This window comes from Terrapene carolina, unplaced genomic scaffold (genome assembly GCF_002925995.2).
Source record: "Terrapene carolina triunguis isolate 2854851 unplaced genomic scaffold, T_m_triunguis-2.0 Scaffold93, whole genome shotgun sequence".
Lineage (NCBI taxonomy): Eukaryota > Metazoa > Chordata > Testudines > Emydidae > Terrapene > Terrapene triunguis.
Genome location: NW_020664444.1, coordinates 1490444 through 1508100, shown reverse-complemented (window position 1 = coordinate 1508100; position 17657 = coordinate 1490444). Strand labels below are relative to the sequence as shown.

Sequence of the window (17657 nt, the reverse complement as noted above, 5' to 3'; positions counted from 1 at the left end):
AGGCGGGGCAGATGGTCACAACCCGGCCGCTGGTGCCACCCAACCCCCTTCCCCGGCTGGTTCTGTGCCGGGACCCGGGGCGCGGGCTGCCCGGTGGGCAGGCGCTGAGGGAGGCGCTAGGCAGGGTGCTGCGCACAGCGCCGGCCCCGGAACGGTTTCCCGCCAGGGCCGGTGCTGTACTCGGGCCGAGGTGGTCCCCAGGCCGCCCCTCGGGGGAGCGGGGGCGGAGTCACAGCGGCGCCCCCGAGCGGGCTGGAACGCGCACCGTAGTAAAGATGGCGCCCGGCCTGCCCGCCCTCAACATGGCGCCGGCGGCCTCGCGGCGGGCACGTGACCCGCTCGGGCTCCGCCCCCAGCGCTCCATGGCGTCCCGGTGAGCCCCCCAGCGGGGAGGGAGCCGGGCTGCAGCCGCTACGGGAGGCCGCGGGCGGGCGGGCATGCAGCGGCCGGCGGGCTGAGCGGCCGATCGCAGCCCCCGCCGGGGATGTGCCCTGGGCCCGGGCGCCATGTCCAGGGTGAGCGGCCCCGGGCCGGCCGGCGGCCCCAAGGAGAAGCGCTCCTTCAGCAAGCGGCTGTTCCGGGGCCGGGCCGGCGCGGGCTCGGGCTCGGGCTCGGCCCGCTCGCTCAGCAGCTTCATGAGCCGGGTGCTCAAGACCCTCTCCACCCTGTCGCACTACAGCTCCGAGCCCGAGGCGGGCCGGGGCCCGCCGCCCCCGCGCCTGCCCCCGCCGCCCAGCGGCCTGGCCAGCTGCTTCCACCCGGCCCGCCCGCCGCAGAGCCCCGAGCCCGAGCCGCCGCCCGAGGCGCCGGAGCCGGGCCCGGAGCCGGTGCCTGGGGTGGCCGGGCTGAAGAACCACGGGAACACGTGCTTCATGAACGCCGTGCTGCAGTGCCTCAGCAACACCGAGCTCTTCGCCGAGTACCTGGCGCTGGAGCAGTACCGCGGCGGGGGCGGGGGCGAGGCGGGCGGCGAGCCGCCCCGCGCCGGGGACGGGACCCCCCCCGACAACGGCGCCCCGCCGCCGCCCAAGGGCGAGGTCACCGAGCAGCTGGCGCACCTGGTGCGGGCGCTCTGGACGCTGGAGTACACCCCGCAGCACAGCCGCGAGTTCAAGGTGAGGCTCGCCGGGCTCGCCTTGGGGCCCGCCCGACCCCTGTCTCTGGCCAGGGCTGTCCTCCGGGAAATCAGCGCTCGCTGCACCCCTGCGCTGAGCCGGGCTGGCACAGACAGGGCAGGGGTCTGCTCAGGGCGGCCCTGCCAGGGCTCCGCACTTGGTTTGAATTGGGGCTGATTTGTATCGCCCAACGGTGCTGTGGTCCCGCACACGGGCATCCCTTGTTCACACCGCTAGCGTGACCCGGGCTAGGGGGAAATCGGTCAGCCTTGGTAAGGACTAACGGGAGAACTTGTAACTAAAAAAACACAAGAGGAAAGGCAGGTTATACAAGGTCATAGCTTAGTAATACTGTACATAGGCCGGGCAGGGAAACTTTTTGGCCTGAGGGCCACATCGGGTTTCTGAAATCCTATGGAGGGCCGGTTAGGGGAGGCTGTGCCTCCCCAAATAGCCAGGCGTGGCCCGGCCCCTGCCCCCATCCGACCCCCCCTGCTTCTTGCCCCCTGTCGTCCCCCCCAGGACTCCTGCCCCCATCCAACCTCCCCCGTTCCCTGACTATCCCCCCTGGGACCCCTGCCCCATCCAACCACCCTTTCTCCCTGATCACCCTCAAATCCCCTGCTCCCGACTGCCCCCCCTCAGGGACCCCTGCCCCTATTCAACCCCCTTGTTCCCTGCCCTCTGACCACCCCAACCCCTATCCACACCCCTACCCCCTGACCACCACCCCGAACTTCCCTGCCCTCTATCCACCCCCACCAGCTCCCTGCCCCCTTACCACGCTGCCTGGAGCACCTGTGGCTGGCGGCGCTACAGCCGTGCTGCCCCGAGCACCAGGACAGGCAGCGGCGCTGCCCAGCTGGAGCCAGCCACGCCACCGCGCAGCACAGAGCACCGGGTCAGGCCGCAGTTCTGCACCTGTGCTGCCCAGCAAGAGCTCGCTGCCCAGAGCATTGCGCTGGCGGCGCAGTGAGCTGAGGCTGCGGGTGGGGGGAACAGCAGCGGAGGGGCCGGGGGCTAGCCTCCTGGGCCAGGAGCTCAGGGACTGGGCAGGAGAGTCCCGCGGGCTGGATGTGGCCTGCGGGCTGCAGTTTGCCCACCTCTGACATAGGCCAGTGGTTCCCAAACTGGGGTTCGTGAACCCATGGGGGTTCGCGAAATATTACAGGGGGTTCTCAGGAAAAAATTCCCTAATGGGCCCCTGGACTTCCAAGAGCTGAGCAGATCAAAGCAAGCATATCTATCACACTGAGACGATTTAAACTTCAAGACTCATAAGAAATAGAAAGGGAGGTGGATATTTTTTGCTGTTTTTAAAATTAAATAGGCAGCTAGTATTGCTTTTAAAATTATTATGAAGAACAAGTTTGAACTTTGTTGTAACGTGCATTGTTTGCTTGGACTGCTCAAGACCTGAATGCTTGTGTAGGAGGAACTCTTTGAGTTGGCTTTTTAAATACCTTCATGCTGTTTCACATCTGATACTCATTGATGAAACGTAGGAGCCTTGTCTTATAACAGGCTTATTCAAAGTGATACAAGCTACGAAAGTGAAATCTTGGAAGAGTGTTGCCGTTTTCATAATGTAATAAAAATACTGTAATGATAAATAATAGTTGTTAATAAATAGTGTGTAATAAGCATGTCATAAAAACAAATTTTATATTTCCAAGATCACTGCTTTTATAATTTATACTCAGGTAAAGGAGAAAATCCCTGGAAATATTCATTTTTAGAAGGGGGTTCGTGAGACTTGATATTTTAGTGAAAGGGGTTCACAGGTTGTTAAAGTTTGGGAACCACTGACATAGGCTGACCTAATGTTTAACTATTTTATTTACAAGTGTGAGGGCTTTGGTATACACTAGGGCAGTGGCTTTCAAACTGCGGGTCGCAACCCAGTACTGGGTCGTGGAATGTAAGGCACTGGGTCACGGCGGCTCCGGTCAGCACGGCCGACTGGGCCGTTAAAAGTCCCATTGGTGGTGCTGCCTGGCTAAGGCAGGCTCGTGCCTACCTGTTCTGACACCGCACTGGCTCCTAGGCGGGGTGGTGGTGGTGGTGCCTGCTGGCAAGAGCTAGGTGGAGCCACTTGTGTGCCTCTGCTTAGGAGCCGGACCTGCTGTTGGCTGCTTCCGGGCGCAGCACAGTCCACGGTGCCAGGACAGGCAGAAGCCTGCCTTAGCATCCCTGCTGTGCTGCTGACCAGGACCTGCCCCAACCACAGGTGCCAACTTTTCTTGGTGCTGGTGGGTGCTTGCATGGCCCCGCCCCTCCCCAAATCCCTGCCCCGCCTCTTCCCCGAGCATGCCGCGTTCCTCCTCCCCCTCCCTCCCACTGCTTGCTGCGCGAAACAGCTGTTTTGCAGCGCAAGCGCTGGGAGGGAGGGGGAGAAGCAGGATTCAGTGGTGTGCTCAGGGGAGGCGGAGGTGAACTGGGTCGGGGAGCTGCCAGTGGGTGCAGAGCACCCACCAATTTTTCCCCGTGGGTGCTCCAGCCCCAGAGCACCCACAGAGTCGGTGCCTATGGCCCCAACCCTGCACCTCAATCCCCTGCCCCAGCCCTGAGCCCCCCCAAACCTGGAGCCCCTTTCTGTACCCCAAGCCCCTCATCCCTGGTCCCACCCCAGAACCTGCCCCCCCAGCCCAGAGCCCTGTCCCCACACCCACATCCTTCTATGTCCCCAAGCATTCCATTCCTGGCCCCATCCTCCCAGGCCTCACCCCTGCACCCCAACCCTCTGCCCCAGCCCTGACCCCGTCCCACACCCCAAACTCCTCATCCCTAGCTCCATTGGGTCGCAGGCATCAACAATTTTCTTCAATTGAGTCTCCAGAAAAAAAGTTTGAATAACAGTGCACTAGGGAGATTCCTTTATTGTTTCAATTAAGTGTTTTCAGGAGAAAAGAACTCTTTTTAGTGGATATTTCTTTTTATTCTTGGCCACAAATGTTTATCTTCTATTAAGAAGCTGGGACCAGATGTGGCCCACTAGCTCAAGTATAAGCAGATTCATAAGGCATGTTATGTTATACATTGGCAGTCACTAACCAATACCTATGTAGCTTTTTGAGTGACTCCTAGATTTCACTGAGTGTTGTTTCTCACAGTTCTGAGTAAGCAAAGATGCTAGCTGGCTGTAAACAGACAAACAGCAGATTGGAGTTTTCAGAGTTTGAAACTTCTGTAATGCAAAGCAAAAAACTAAATGGTGAAATTGAGTGTGAAGGTAAACTTGGCAGTGTTTGCAAACAGCTTGTTTCTTGTCTGTAGAGCAGCAGTTGCTTGTTAACCTGGCTATGCTAGCAATACCCTGCTTACTGTCTTAAACTAGTTCACTTTTAAGTTAGCCCCCCCTCTCTTTACTCAGCTTCAGTCTCAAGTGCCAGTGGCTAACTTTGCCCTTGGGACTAGTTTGCCTGAGAACTCTTCTCTGAATAAGTTTATAACTTATTAACATCAATACCAAACCAGGCACGTAGCAAGTTAAGTGTGTACCAGACTTTGTTTTGGTGGTCTTTTCCTATCTTAAACTTTATTCCAAAGTCCCTTGGAACAGAATTCTGGGGTTCTTGACATGTCTGAAATAATATGTATAGTTGTGTGGCCCATATGTTGCTAACTGAAAGCTGCCTGCTGGAACCAACTTGTGGCAGTGAGCAGAAGGTATATTTCAGTCGTCTGATTTGCAAAGCTGAGCAATGAACAGTTTGTAATGTGTAAATAATACTCTCTCAAGTAGTCCCCTGTAACAACTGCTTGCTTTTGCCTCAGGCCACACTTTTTCTTTGGCATTTCTATTTCTGGATGTGAAAAGGGGATTGTTTGTTTTAACTTGTGGTCTAATCATAAGCATTATTGGGCTAGGTTACTTCTTGGTGTTCCTAGGAGATCTCTCACCCTAGACTTGATCTACACAAGAAAAATTATTACCTGTATTACAACAACTGCCACCAATATTGCAGGCACTGGTGTAGTCATGGCACCATGACAGGACAGAACAGGTTTGCATGACTGCCCTAGCAGCTTACCGCTAATGCAGTGGTTTTCAATCTATTTACCCTTGAGGGCCGCATATGCAGCTCTCTCTGTGTTATGTGGACCACATCCACACAATATATAGCACATCCTCAGGGCCACAGAGGTAGTATATCTCATAGAACTGGAAGGGACCCTAAAAGATCATCAAGTCCATCCCCCTGCCTTCACTAGCAGGACCACGTACTGATTTTGCCCCAGATCCCTAAATGGCCCCCTCAAGGATTGAACTCCCAACCCCGGGTTTAGCAGGCCAATGCTCAAACCACTGAGCTATCCCACCCTGTCACACTGGCTGCAGCTGTGTGCTGATTGGGCCACAGGTTGAGAACCATTGCACTGGTGCTGTAATATGACTTCCAATTTTTGTAGTCTAGCTGCAGGTGCTGTAGGACGTGGTGTTAGTGATTCACTTCCCAGCATGATGCTGGGGAGTACTGTATTGACGCTGTCTTTCAGGAGGAATGCAAAGTGTGGTTCTAATTTGAAACATGCCTCTCCATAAGGGGCCTTGTGGGATTCAACTTTTGTATTTCAGCAGCTCCAGAGACCTAACTTAGCCTCTAAGTGTCTTCAAAAAAGCAAACTTGCATTTTACATGATAGTGCCACAGACTCAAGCAACAAATCAAATGAGGTTCTTTCTGGCTCATATATGGTCACCAGTAATAAATATTCTGCAGATCAGATTCTATCCTTAGTAACTCCAGTATTTTCATTCTCAGTGTTTTATTGAAACTTGATAAACAATTCTGTTGGTTTTCTGAGAGCCCGAAAAGCATCCACCTTGCTGTCTGGACTCTGCAGTGCTAATGTGTTAAAACTAAAACTTGTTTTTGTCACTCAAGTGAGCAAGTCTGACTCTGATTACATGCAGAAAGTAGGTCTGTTGAATAGCAAGATGCCATTCTTACAGAGTCAGTCATTTTAAAGAGTAGATTCTTACACTCAAACCAAGTTTCTGACCATGTGAAAATATCCAATTTCACTTTTTGCAAGAGTGGAGGATTTTAATCTCCACATCTGTGCCAACTCCTGTTTTACTTGGGTGCAATCTGCCTACTTCAACATTTCTTCTGCAGTTTTAGTTTCTGCCTTAAGATACTGTAAAGTGTTGTGCTGTTAAATAGCTGTGCTGTTTGCCCCAGAAGTCAGGTCCCTTCTGTGGTGGGGGGAAAGTGATCTTGTGTCTGTAGTTTTTAAAGCACTGTAGATCTTTGGGATGAAAGGCACCGGACAAAGCTACAGTAAGAGAGGTTATTCCTGGAATAACTTTACTCCTAGCATAGTGAGAGTACAGTACTACTAAACTACCTTCTTTGTAACAATGACTCTTTGGAGTATCAAAATTCTGCGCTCCCATGGAGGATTAAGAGACAGTGGAGACTTCATTTTGTTCATCTAAACGGAGAATTCTTTTCCTGCACGGTGGGATGAAGAGACGATGTACCGGATTCTAGCAAGAGCAGCCAGAAATGTGGTTTGTGGGTCTGATGTGGCTCTTGAAGGCCCCATAGGGCTCCATTATCCAAATGGTGGTGCGACCAATGGAGACTGCAGGTCCCAGCATTTAGTGCTCTACCTTGATCTGAGCAACTAGGTCCCATCAAATTCCAGAATATGTAATCTTCACATGCTTCACTTTCTTACTGAAGATAGACAGTAATATGCTGACCCACCCTATGTATATACTAGATGTGCCCTTTTGATTCCTGTTCAATTGCCCATTTGGGGGCTGCACTGACACAATTTGGGCTCCCCAATCTTCTGAATTTGGGACAATGGCCAGCAATCCGGTCTGTTTCCGCACAGGAAATCCACTGATGTCTTTCCAGTGCAGTCCTGCTATTTCCATATTTTTTGTTGTGGAGGTCTGTTAATTCACTTGTGAGCTGGGCCCCACTAACTGCTGTCCCTGTCGTGGGCATGGCACAGCTAACTGCATGTTCAGTGATTACTTTGTGCATAGTTGCAGTGTAGGGTCCTCATGTGAGTGGAGACTTCTGTTTTCAGTACTGAGTATCATGCTGGGCAGTATAAGCACTGGAAGAACAGACCCCTTGAACTGCAGGAATAATGAAACCATTTCTGGAAGTGCTTGGGGACGCTGACACATGAAATCATTATTTTTCTGATAGTACCTGGAGCGTGCAAAGTGCTTCCTGAATATAGAGAGGATGGTCCTGTCCCAAGGAGTCCACAATCTGAAAACTAGTCTTTGAATGGGTCATACAAACTATTACCAATTACTCCTTCGACTGCCATTATCAAATAATCAGTTGAACTTGCATTTGGAAATTTATAAATGACTTCAGATTGCAGAGGAGTTTACATTGCCGTGACAAAATGGTGATGGAAGGCGGGGAACGGAATATATTGTAAGCTCTTTGGGGCAGGGACCATCTACTACTCTTGAACTTGTACAGTGCCTCCATGAGGCCTCACTTGGTTGGGCTTTAAGCACTACCATTATGAACATGATTAATAACAATAATACCTAGATAGAAATAACTTCTGCCTTCAAAAGATTTTAATAGAACTCTTTTCTGCATTCCCGTCTCTCTCAAAATCCCCACTCCCGCTAGGTGAACTCCTCTTTCTAGATATTAGTTGTATGTCTCTCTGGCATACAATCTTTTGAGTCACACGAGGAGCCTTCTGGATGATCTCAAAAGCAACATATCCTGGGGAATGCTGTTGAGAGATTGTCTGAATGAACAGTGAGTAAGCTGGGGTGTAAATCCACCTTGCAATAGCCTGCCGCTCATTAGCTGTCTGTGTGAACCCTGCTGTCATGCGCTAAAAGTGCCCTAGCATGCTTTGATATACTCCTGTTTATCCTATTCAGAGGGGCCACACGGACAGTAGATTCACACCCTAGCTTACTGTGCACTGTTTGTTTAGACTGGCACTGAGTAAGATCCATCTTCACATGTGCAAAGAGTGAGCAAGCCGGCTAATACCAGATACAAAGTGATTTGACGATTACACTCTGTCAGGTGCTCAGCTGCCTCTTTACAAGGGACAAGCTGTTTCTAGTGAATTGACTTTTTGCATTCTCTGTCCCGAAGTGTAACCATCCTGAGCCTGCCGTTAAATCCTATATTTATGGGATTATTTGCTAACTGGCTGATTTGCACAATGCTTCTTAAAGGTGTAAGTAAATACTCTTGTGTGGCTAAGGCGGGGACTGTAAACTAGGGGATAAGGAGAACTTGAATTTTTCAATTTAAAAGCGAGAGCTAAATGAATGTTATCCTGTTATCAGAAGCAACACAGTGTTTCCTAGTTCTGTCCTTTCCTTAGTTAGTCTTTAATACGTTTATTGAAGTTTGAAGGTATCTAGAGGAGAGCAATTTGCACCCCATCCGAACAACTTCCTATGCAGACTTTTTGGAAGCCCTAAACGCTAGTTACCAGAAAATAATTACCCAAAGGTAAAGTTCCTGTAACCGTGTTAGTGTAGCAGCCAGCATGCTATGGAAATTCCAGTCCTCTTTGCTTTGTGATGGAGTTGGACTGTTGCTGGACAAAGACAATTTCCCATTCTCTCTGTGGAGTAAGTTGGGATGGGGAGAAAATGCTGATCTGCAGGGATTGTCGACTTCCTACTGTCACTTGCACCCCTGCTGACTCTTGTCTCCTCCTTGGTCCTTGAGTGTCTCTTCTCTTCTATTTGCCTGCTCTTATGACTTGCCTTCTGAGAGAGAGCACCTCAGTCTGAACCCTATTGACAGCCCTTTATCCTTCTCGATGTTTCTGTGGCAGTTAAGGTGTTTTCTTCCTTTCAGTTTGCCTGTGAGAAATTGCCTAACCCATGGTCCATGAATCATATAATCATATTTTTTAAAAACCCGGAAAATCAGATTAAGACAGAGAGTTTGTATAACATATCTCTTGTAACTCTGCGGAGCTCAGTGGAGCAGGCTTGCCTTGGCTAATTCTACAGTGAAAAGACGATGTTTATATAGCTAGAATCAATATCCACTCTTTGGTCAGATGTGCCTGAGACACCATGTTTTGTGTGTGTCCCAGGATCTCTCCAGTCTCCTAGGACCTGTTTTATTTTTTAAATAAAGCCCTGGATTTGTGTCCTGGCCTCTGATCATGGGGGTGTCAAAAGCTGATTCTACAGAGCACCTGTAATAAAAGTGCTTATTCAGTTCCACTGGATTATCGTTGTTTCAGACCGATGCTTTGTGTGTAGTCCGTTGCGGGTAGATCCACAGATGGTGTCTGCAGCCAGTTCCCTTAAAGCAACCCAGCCTCAGGCCTCCACCCAGACACCCAAGTCAAATATGATGAGGATTACTGGAAATCTTACTGATCACATAAAAAAAAATTCTACCAATCCCAAAGAATCGGACACATTATCTCCCAGGTTAATGAATGTTCCAGATCTTACCCAAATACACGCCTACAGCCAATTCTTATTAACTAAACTAAAATGTATTTACAAAAAAAAGGCGAGAAAGAGTATTGGTTAAAAGATCAGTATACATACAGACATGAGTACGATTCAGATTCATAGCAGAGATGGTGAGCTTTGTAGTTGCAAAGAGTTCTTTCAGAATTAGTTAATAGGTTATAGTCCAATATTTATATTCAGGGTGATTTCAGGTTAGGACTAGAGATCTCAATCTTAGGCTTAAGCTTCCCCTGCATGAAGCATCAAGCAGATCTGAGATAAAAAGGATTGGGACCCAAGGCATCTTTATACAGTTCGGAGTCTTTAGGCGAACAACAGGCGGTCACGAATACTTTGATGTAAATCTATTTCCTAAGCATCACTGGTGATTAGCTACCTGACTTAACACAAGGCAGTTTATCCATTAGGCAGTCTATCACAACCTTTAAAGAGACACATAGACAATGACATTATTGCACCCAAGATTCATCTAAATGTTAATATTCCCTTTTGGTCTCTGAATCAATAGAGAAAAAGCAGCAAATTATCTTGAAGCAAAGGTACTTTCCAGTCCTAAATTGTAATAAGCCTCGCTCAAAATAAGCCACTTCTCAGCAAACACCTGATTTGTTGAGAGGAGAGGCCAGGCCAGGAGGGAGCCAGAAGGACTGTAGCAATGTAAAAAGGGACTCTGCCTGCCTGTCGAGAGGGGGGAGTTGCTTGGGGAACTAGATTAAGATACAGGCACCAGCTGGAGGTGTCTGAAGAAGCTAGGCCTGTCTAGGTGACCATTGGGGATGGTAAGCCACTTGGTGAGATAGACATGCATGTATATTTCTAAAATCCTTTTTCTTTAAGTGCTTTATTCCTACAACATAGCAATGCTTTGGTTTTGAGGAAGCTGTTTGGTATATGTAGTGACCACTGGTCCAGAATTCCTGAAGGGAAGAACCTAGTCAGACCTGCTTGATAACCGTGATTGGTGGAGTGGGCTCTGGGCTACAGCATCCTGGGTAAGAGTGGGAGAATCATGGAATTTCGTCCCAGGAGAGGTAAAAGCATGAGGCCCGACCTCGGGTGGGACAGGGGGACGCACTCCCAGAGACCAGAAAGGGGGCAGAGGTGCAGTGAAGCGTGCAGCTGTGATAATCTCCTCCCAGATCGTGAACTCCTGCCAAGCAGATGGATTATAGCCTGCCAGGGGGCTCAACATCTTTGTCCACGTTTAGAACTGTAGAATAGCTTTAACTTGTTCTTACTGTAATTGTACTCTATACTAAATCTCTTTTTGACCCATACTAACCCTTCTGTCACAACTACTTTTGCTTCTGAGTGTTCACATGGTCTCTGGCTTTTTAGAAAAACAACTTGATGGCAGCTCTTCCTCTCTTCTGAAATCTAGCGACTTGCGTCTGTTTGTACAGTAGCATCTCAGCACTGGCGTTGGGAGCATAGCCCTATGTAATGGAGCTGGGCAGGGTTGGAAGGGAAAGTTTCCCAGGGATTCTGAGGAAGCACTGTTGGATGTAGCGGTGGAGTGTGTTCCCTCTCTCTGCTTCCTATGGTTCTCCTGCCCTTACAGAATGGAACAACCAGCTTCTCCTGCCTGCTCAGCATTTTGTCTGCCTAATGAGAGCAGCTGCTCTAACTAGTGCCAATTTCGCAGCCTGTGGTTCCTTTCTCCTCTTTGTAATGTTGTGGAATTGGCAACAAGCAACTGCTGGGTAAGCAGTGCTGTGCCTCAGACTTGTTTGTCACAGGAGACTTGCCATTTCTTTCTCTGAATGGCTTTTGGACTCTGATGACATACATAGAACAATCTCTGCCATAGAGATTTTTAAAGCTGCTTACAGGATCTTGGTGTCCAATTTCCATTAAAAGCAGTGAGAATTAGGCTTTGAAAATCCCACTTTCAACACTCTCCAAACTCCATTAACTGGCCTTCCTTCGGCTCTTGTTCTCCTTTCTGATGGGGCTTCGGCTGGGAACAATATTGTATATTCTCTTTTGAACTTTACATACTAACTGCCTGTCAGTGCAGGACCTGAGTACATAGGCTATAAAGCATCCTTAATTGGCTAGAGCATGGTGATACTTTACGTTCTACAAGTTGAGGACTGCCTTTTTTTGTAACTTTGATTTAAAGGAGCACTGTAAGTTTAAGACACTTGATATTGAGCTGGATTCTTATCAGAGCTGATGGATCACTACCAGGAGTGCTATAAATGTTATCACTATATTATATTGACAAAACTGCACCCATTCTGTTATTTGTGTAATTTATAATACTTAGTATTTGTATAGAAATAAATCACAGGGTTTCAAGATGCACATGCTTTGGGGACATTCTTGATGTAAGCACCAGTCCTATGAGGAGCAATCTTGTCAATATTGTGAAGGTGCTGAAGTCCTAGAATGGGGTATAGTTCATTGCTCTGCAAAACGTAGTAGCAATCCACAGTCCTGGGAAAACCAAGTGCAGGGTAGTGTTGGGTGCATTAGAAATACCATCCACAGAAATCACGATGGAACTAACTGCACAAATTAGGGGTGGTAGTAGTTAAAGGTCAGGATGAGTGTTGACTATTTAGAATATCAAGCGCTTTAATGAATGTTACTGCTTCTGCACCTTGGACAGAGGTAGCATCTCACACTGGATGGAGTTAACTCACAATGATTGATTGTTTTAGATATGGTAAATGCCACGTGTTTGAAAAGGTGGGGGAAAGAGCATCTCCATCCTCGGGCTTTGCTTCGGTGGGGGAATAGAAACATCCTGCTAGGAGAGTTGCCCTAACCCCACAACAGCACTTGTGCGCAATCTGGGGACAGCAAAGCAAAATGTTCTGTGGACAAATGCATTCAAAGTGCATGTGGTATGAACAGTGAAATCCTTATATACATAAAACCTCGGAGAGAGGAATGCGTCTTGTGTAACAGGGAGATTTCTTACCAGTTAGTACAAGTACGGTAAAGCATTATGTTCTGTATCAGTTTAGGTCAAGTCTGTACAAACGGTGAAATCTAGGGATGAAGGAAGAATTGATCCAATATATGGATTTGAATATAATCACTATGGCATGAGGCAGTGCTTTCCAAAGACCACTGACTTGTTTCCAGGAATTGGTTATTGCCTTTCCTTGCTGACTGTTGACAACTCCCACTACTGTGTATGAGTTTGCTATGTGAAATCTTAGTAGAAAGAATAAAATATTTCTTTTTTCTATCTGCTTAAATAAGAGCTAGCTGTGTTGCAATAGATCAGAGGTTCTCAAACTGTGGTTCGCAGACCACCAATGGTCCACAAGCTCCATTCAGGTGGTCCGCGGATGGTTCCCTCTACGGTGAGCGCCTGGGTGGCCGCACACGAGATCATGAAGGGTTACCCACCTAATTAGTGGAGCCGCACAGGCGTGGCTCCACTAATTAGGTGCCTGGACCCTGGAAAAAACGCACGTGTAAGATGAGGTGGTGGCTTTGGGGGAGAATTGGGAGTAGGTTGGAGGGGGCAGTGGGGTGAGAAGAGAAGGTGGGGGGAATTTGGGAGGTGCAGGGCTGCGGCGGCCAGAGAAAGAGGCGACTTTCCCAGCTCCAGGGCTGCGGCTGCCAGGGAGAGACCCCCCTCCTTCCCAGCCCCAGCTTGGGGGCTGCTGCGGCCGAGGAGAGAGGGCATATCCATCACATTAGAAAGGTAAGACTACTGATACTTTAATATGAGTTGTGTGCTTTTATTTGTAGAACAAAAAAAGTTTCTTTTTATGTAGCACTTTTATCCAAAGTGCTTTACACTAGTTAGCTAACGGTAAAAACAACATTTGGAAAGATCATTAAGTGGTCCACTGAGACCCTTAGCAATTTTCAAGTGGTCCATGGAAAAAAAAAAAGTTTGAGAACCTCTGCAATAGACAATTGAACTATGTCCCGCATAAAGGCTGTTCTTTTAGTACAGATTGGTTATATATCTTTTATCCAAACATTAACACATGCTGCCTTGTGATCACTGACTTTTATAGGGACAGTAAAGCTCAGTTTCCTTGTAAGTTGGATAAACATTGGACTCTGGTCATTCATCTGTTAATTCTGCTTCTGACCTTTAAAAAGGTGACTCTTAATGAGTGCTTAAGTCCATGGCTATTGATCCTACTTTCCTGGTAGACGGCGAGAGGTTAGAAATTCCCAGTCTGGTGCCTGGCCTGGGCTGCCTGGCCCATGCTGACCTTCTGGGCAGGACCTTTTTCCCTGCACATGCAGTCACTTGGGCCATGAGCTTCTCCGCTTCCATCCCACGCATTTGACTAAAAGACAGTCCTTTTAGGAGACTGATTCATTATTATAGGGGCAATGGGATCCCCCTTCCGGTCAGAGTTTAATATCTTGTATCCTGCACATTCAGCACAGCGGTCAGTTCTTTTTATTCTGTACAAAGGGTTCAATTGCATGTTTGTTGTTTTAAAATACACCTCTACCTCGATATAACGCTGCCCTCGGGAGCCAAAAAATCTTACCGCGTTATAGGTGAAACCGCGTTATATCGAACTTGCTTTGATCCACCAGAATGCGCAGCCCCGCCCCCCCGGAGCACTGCTTTACCGCTTTGTATCCGAATTCATGTTATATCGGGTAGTGTTATATCGAGGTAGAGGTGTAGTTGTATATGTAGTATGTGGTTCTAGCCTTCGCTCCAGGCCCACCCTTCTCCTGTTCTATGGATAGTTCTCCTTGTGAAAGAAGCAACTCAACGCACGGTTTAAAACTTGTTTAGGGAGCATTTCTCAGTTAATGTTTAGTGGAGTTTGCAGTGAGGCAGTACTGTTATCTGAAGTGCGCTCCACTCAGCGAGTGATCACTCCAGCCTGTCCGTTCTGCTTCAGCGCGAGTGGATGGGATGCAGGCTTGAACCCAGTCACCTCATGTTTGCCTTTTTCAGGCAGTTTCATATGTTGGTAGTGCCAGTATAGACTGCTGGTGTGTTTGGCACTGTGCTTGTCTAGACTGGCTTAGCTCTAGGCAAGGTGACATTGTGGTTGAAACGCCTGTGCCCTCTCTGTGCTATCACCGACAGAGATGTCGTGGTGGGAGACTTCCAAAAAAAGGTTAGTATAGATGTGGTGAATTGAGTGCTAATCCCACAGCTGCTCTGTTAGTTGGTATCGTCAGGTGCTTTTTCTTAATAAAATTGAAAAGAGAGTTTTTAAAAACCTTCTGTAAAACCATTGCAGCACTTCTGGCATGTTATCTAGAGTAAATGTGACCTGCTATTCACTAAAGTCTCTGGTAGTCTTGCTGAGTTAATATTTTTTTGTTTAATCATCAGTAAAATCTGAGCTTTGCTTTTACTACTTGTCTGTAGTTGCTACTAGAAGATGCCACACATCTTTCAAAATGCTAGTCAGTGTTTGCTGCCTCCTTGCTCTGATGACCCTGAGGAGGGCTCACTGAAAGCAGGTCCTCATCAGGCTGCTGCTTCGATCTGTCAAGTTCAGTGGCTTGCTGGCGATTTGAGTTTAATGGGTGAGTTTGATCTGTGAATGGTAAAGGAGAAGGAGGTAGAAACTGAAAGCAAATTTCAATGTTGAACAGCCAGGAGATGCTGACTTGATTGCTTGCAAAGCCAGGTCTCCAGTAAGGAAGAAGTGACAATGAGGCCTGACATCTCTAGAAGGCAAAGGAAACAAACACAAGGAGGGGGAATCAACTGTCCAGTTGTAGCTGTGCGCTGCTTTGCCAGATAGAAAAAGCTTTTAGTGCTAATTAGGTATGTGATCTCAGAGGTGGCTGGGCCTGTAATTTACGTCACATGCTTTAGCTATATGATAAAAGTTAAGCCGCAAAAACATCAAACTGACCCTTTTGGTCACCCACTTTTACATGATAAAATAAGTGAGTGACTTGTTCCAATCAGACCGAAATTAATCCATATGTCCTAACCCCCTCGTTTGCAGACTAGCATTTATAGGTGAGTGTGCTTGCCACCGAAGTGAGCCTGTTCAGGGACCCATTTGAAAATTTGGCCTTTAAGAATAATTAGTGACATCTGACCATTTTAGATGTGACTGACATGACAGTTAACTTCTCATTATTTTACAGCACATGAAATGTGTTGGGAGCTTTACAGAAGAAATAAAAGCAAGTCCCTGCCCCGGTGGGTTTACAGTCATAATTTGAGATATGAGGCAAAAAGGTGGGAAGGAAAACTGCAAAGGGAAGTGACTTGCCTAAGATTGCACAGCAGGTCAGTGGCAGGGAACTAAGGTCTCCTGAGTCCCAATCCTGTGCCCTGTCTCTGCATTTTAACTACATTTTGAATCCTGTTCATGTGAAAACAGCATCCACATTCCGTCCTTGGTATTTTGCCCAGTAGCATTGAGACCCAGGTTTAGCTATATTGTTTGCTTCACTGAATGTTTATATTTTTAACAGCAGGGTTGTCTGCACAGTCCCATCCCCAATTGCTGTGTGACCGAAGGTGTGGGTTATTTTACTGGAAGGCTTATGATTATGTCCTTGAAAATTGTTTTTTCTTCAACAAAATTAGAGAAAACTAGAAATAGGATCATTAAAGGTTAAAACTAGAGGAATGGGGCTAATTGCTAGTGTTTTGCCAGACTACTGGCATGGGGAGAGCTGGGCAGTGTTCATTGATCTATGAATTTGTATCAAACATGGGCTAGGAATCCACTGTGCTGCTTCTTAATATGCCAGTTTCTATCGAGTCTGTGACTTTCTTTAGGGAAAAGCAAATTAGCACACTTCTCTCTGAAGAAGGCGAGTGCTCTGGTGTAGAACAGAACGTAGCAGCAGCTTCTGGGGGTGGCACGCTGCCAGAGAAGCTTCCGCTTTCCTCTTTGGAATGCCTTGCTTAGCTGTGTTTGGCAACAAGACTCATGAAGCAATTTTGGATAAGGATAAAGAGCCTTAACGCTTCTCCTAGCAATTTCATATGCAGTAAGACGGTAAATCCTGATTTATCTTCATGATGGCCGATTGATGGCTGTATTTCCTTCTTAAATTCTGAAAGACAGATTTTACAGCCTCGTAGTAAATTCAATCACAAAGGAAAAGGGTTCAGTTAATCAAAGTTATAAGCACCGTATTTTTAGTACCAGGGCAGCATGACAGTCAAACACGCTTGGGAGGCTAGTGGTGAGCTCAGTGCATTGTCAGCTCAGTGTCCATCTGAGATAGAGCAGGGAGCTTTTAAACAGCCATGGAGCTGTTATTTGCATGTGGCTTATTCCTCTCCATCTGCACAATAATAATGGATGGCCTGCTGTTTGTCTGGCCAGATGGCATTATTTTATGTGCTAAGGCTAGGAAGGTTAACTGTAGTACATACAAACATAACCAGCAGTGAGGGAGCCCTATAAAACCTGGAGTAAAACTTCACCAGGAGCCATAAAACTGGCTATTTCTGTGTGGACTAAGTATACAAAAGCTTTCTTTAAATGTCTACATCTGAGGTAGGAGGTGGCTTTTTATATTCACTAGGATACAACAGTCATTGGGAGGTACTGTTTTGAAATACCAATGTGCCATTTCAAAGGACTGTCCTTCTCTGACCCATCTTAAACTAGAGTAGAAGTCATGGTGAAGTGAATTTGGGCCATGGTCTTCCGACTGGCTGATCTTTCTTGTTAGTCCCCATGTTGCAGAATGTTCACCCTGTGAAGCCAAAAAGCCCTGTGGAGAGACATCTTTCTTCCAATGGCTTTAGTAGCCATGTGACTGTGCACTAACCCGCCCGTGCCACTTTGTAGGGCTAGGATTAGGACTTTTGGGAGGGTCAGTGAGAGGATTATTTGGGCTATCCTCTCCCTTCCCCAAATCCCACCCTCGTATCTGATCCTTCTTAAATTGATGGGCGAGCTGATGGTGACCTAAGGTCTCCTCATCCTCTGCTGCAGGAGAAGTGGCGCTTGTCCTTGAGCCCGTGCATAGTTGCCACCATCTAACACTTGTTTGAGGAATGACTCCAGATCAGCTGGAAATCCGGGGGATGCTAAGCCTCCATCTGTTTGGGGGGTGGGTTGTGACCGAATGCACCCCTGTATTCACATCCTGCAAACCAGTGTCATTATCTTTGTACAGAATATG

General features: G+C 47.8%; 1 protein-coding gene across 1 annotated transcript in view; it reads left to right on the top strand.

The window, feature by feature from the left end:
• Positions 1 to 506: 506 nt before the first annotated feature.
• The window catches only part of USP31 (ubiquitin specific peptidase 31), a 54111-nt gene continuing 36960 nt past the window's right edge, over positions 507 to 17657 (top strand). The window contains exon 1 of the mRNA XM_026650692.2: positions 507 to 1115. Coding sequence (XP_026506477.1) covers positions 507 to 1115 — 609 coding nt within the window. The remainder of the gene's footprint in view (positions 1116 to 17657) is intronic.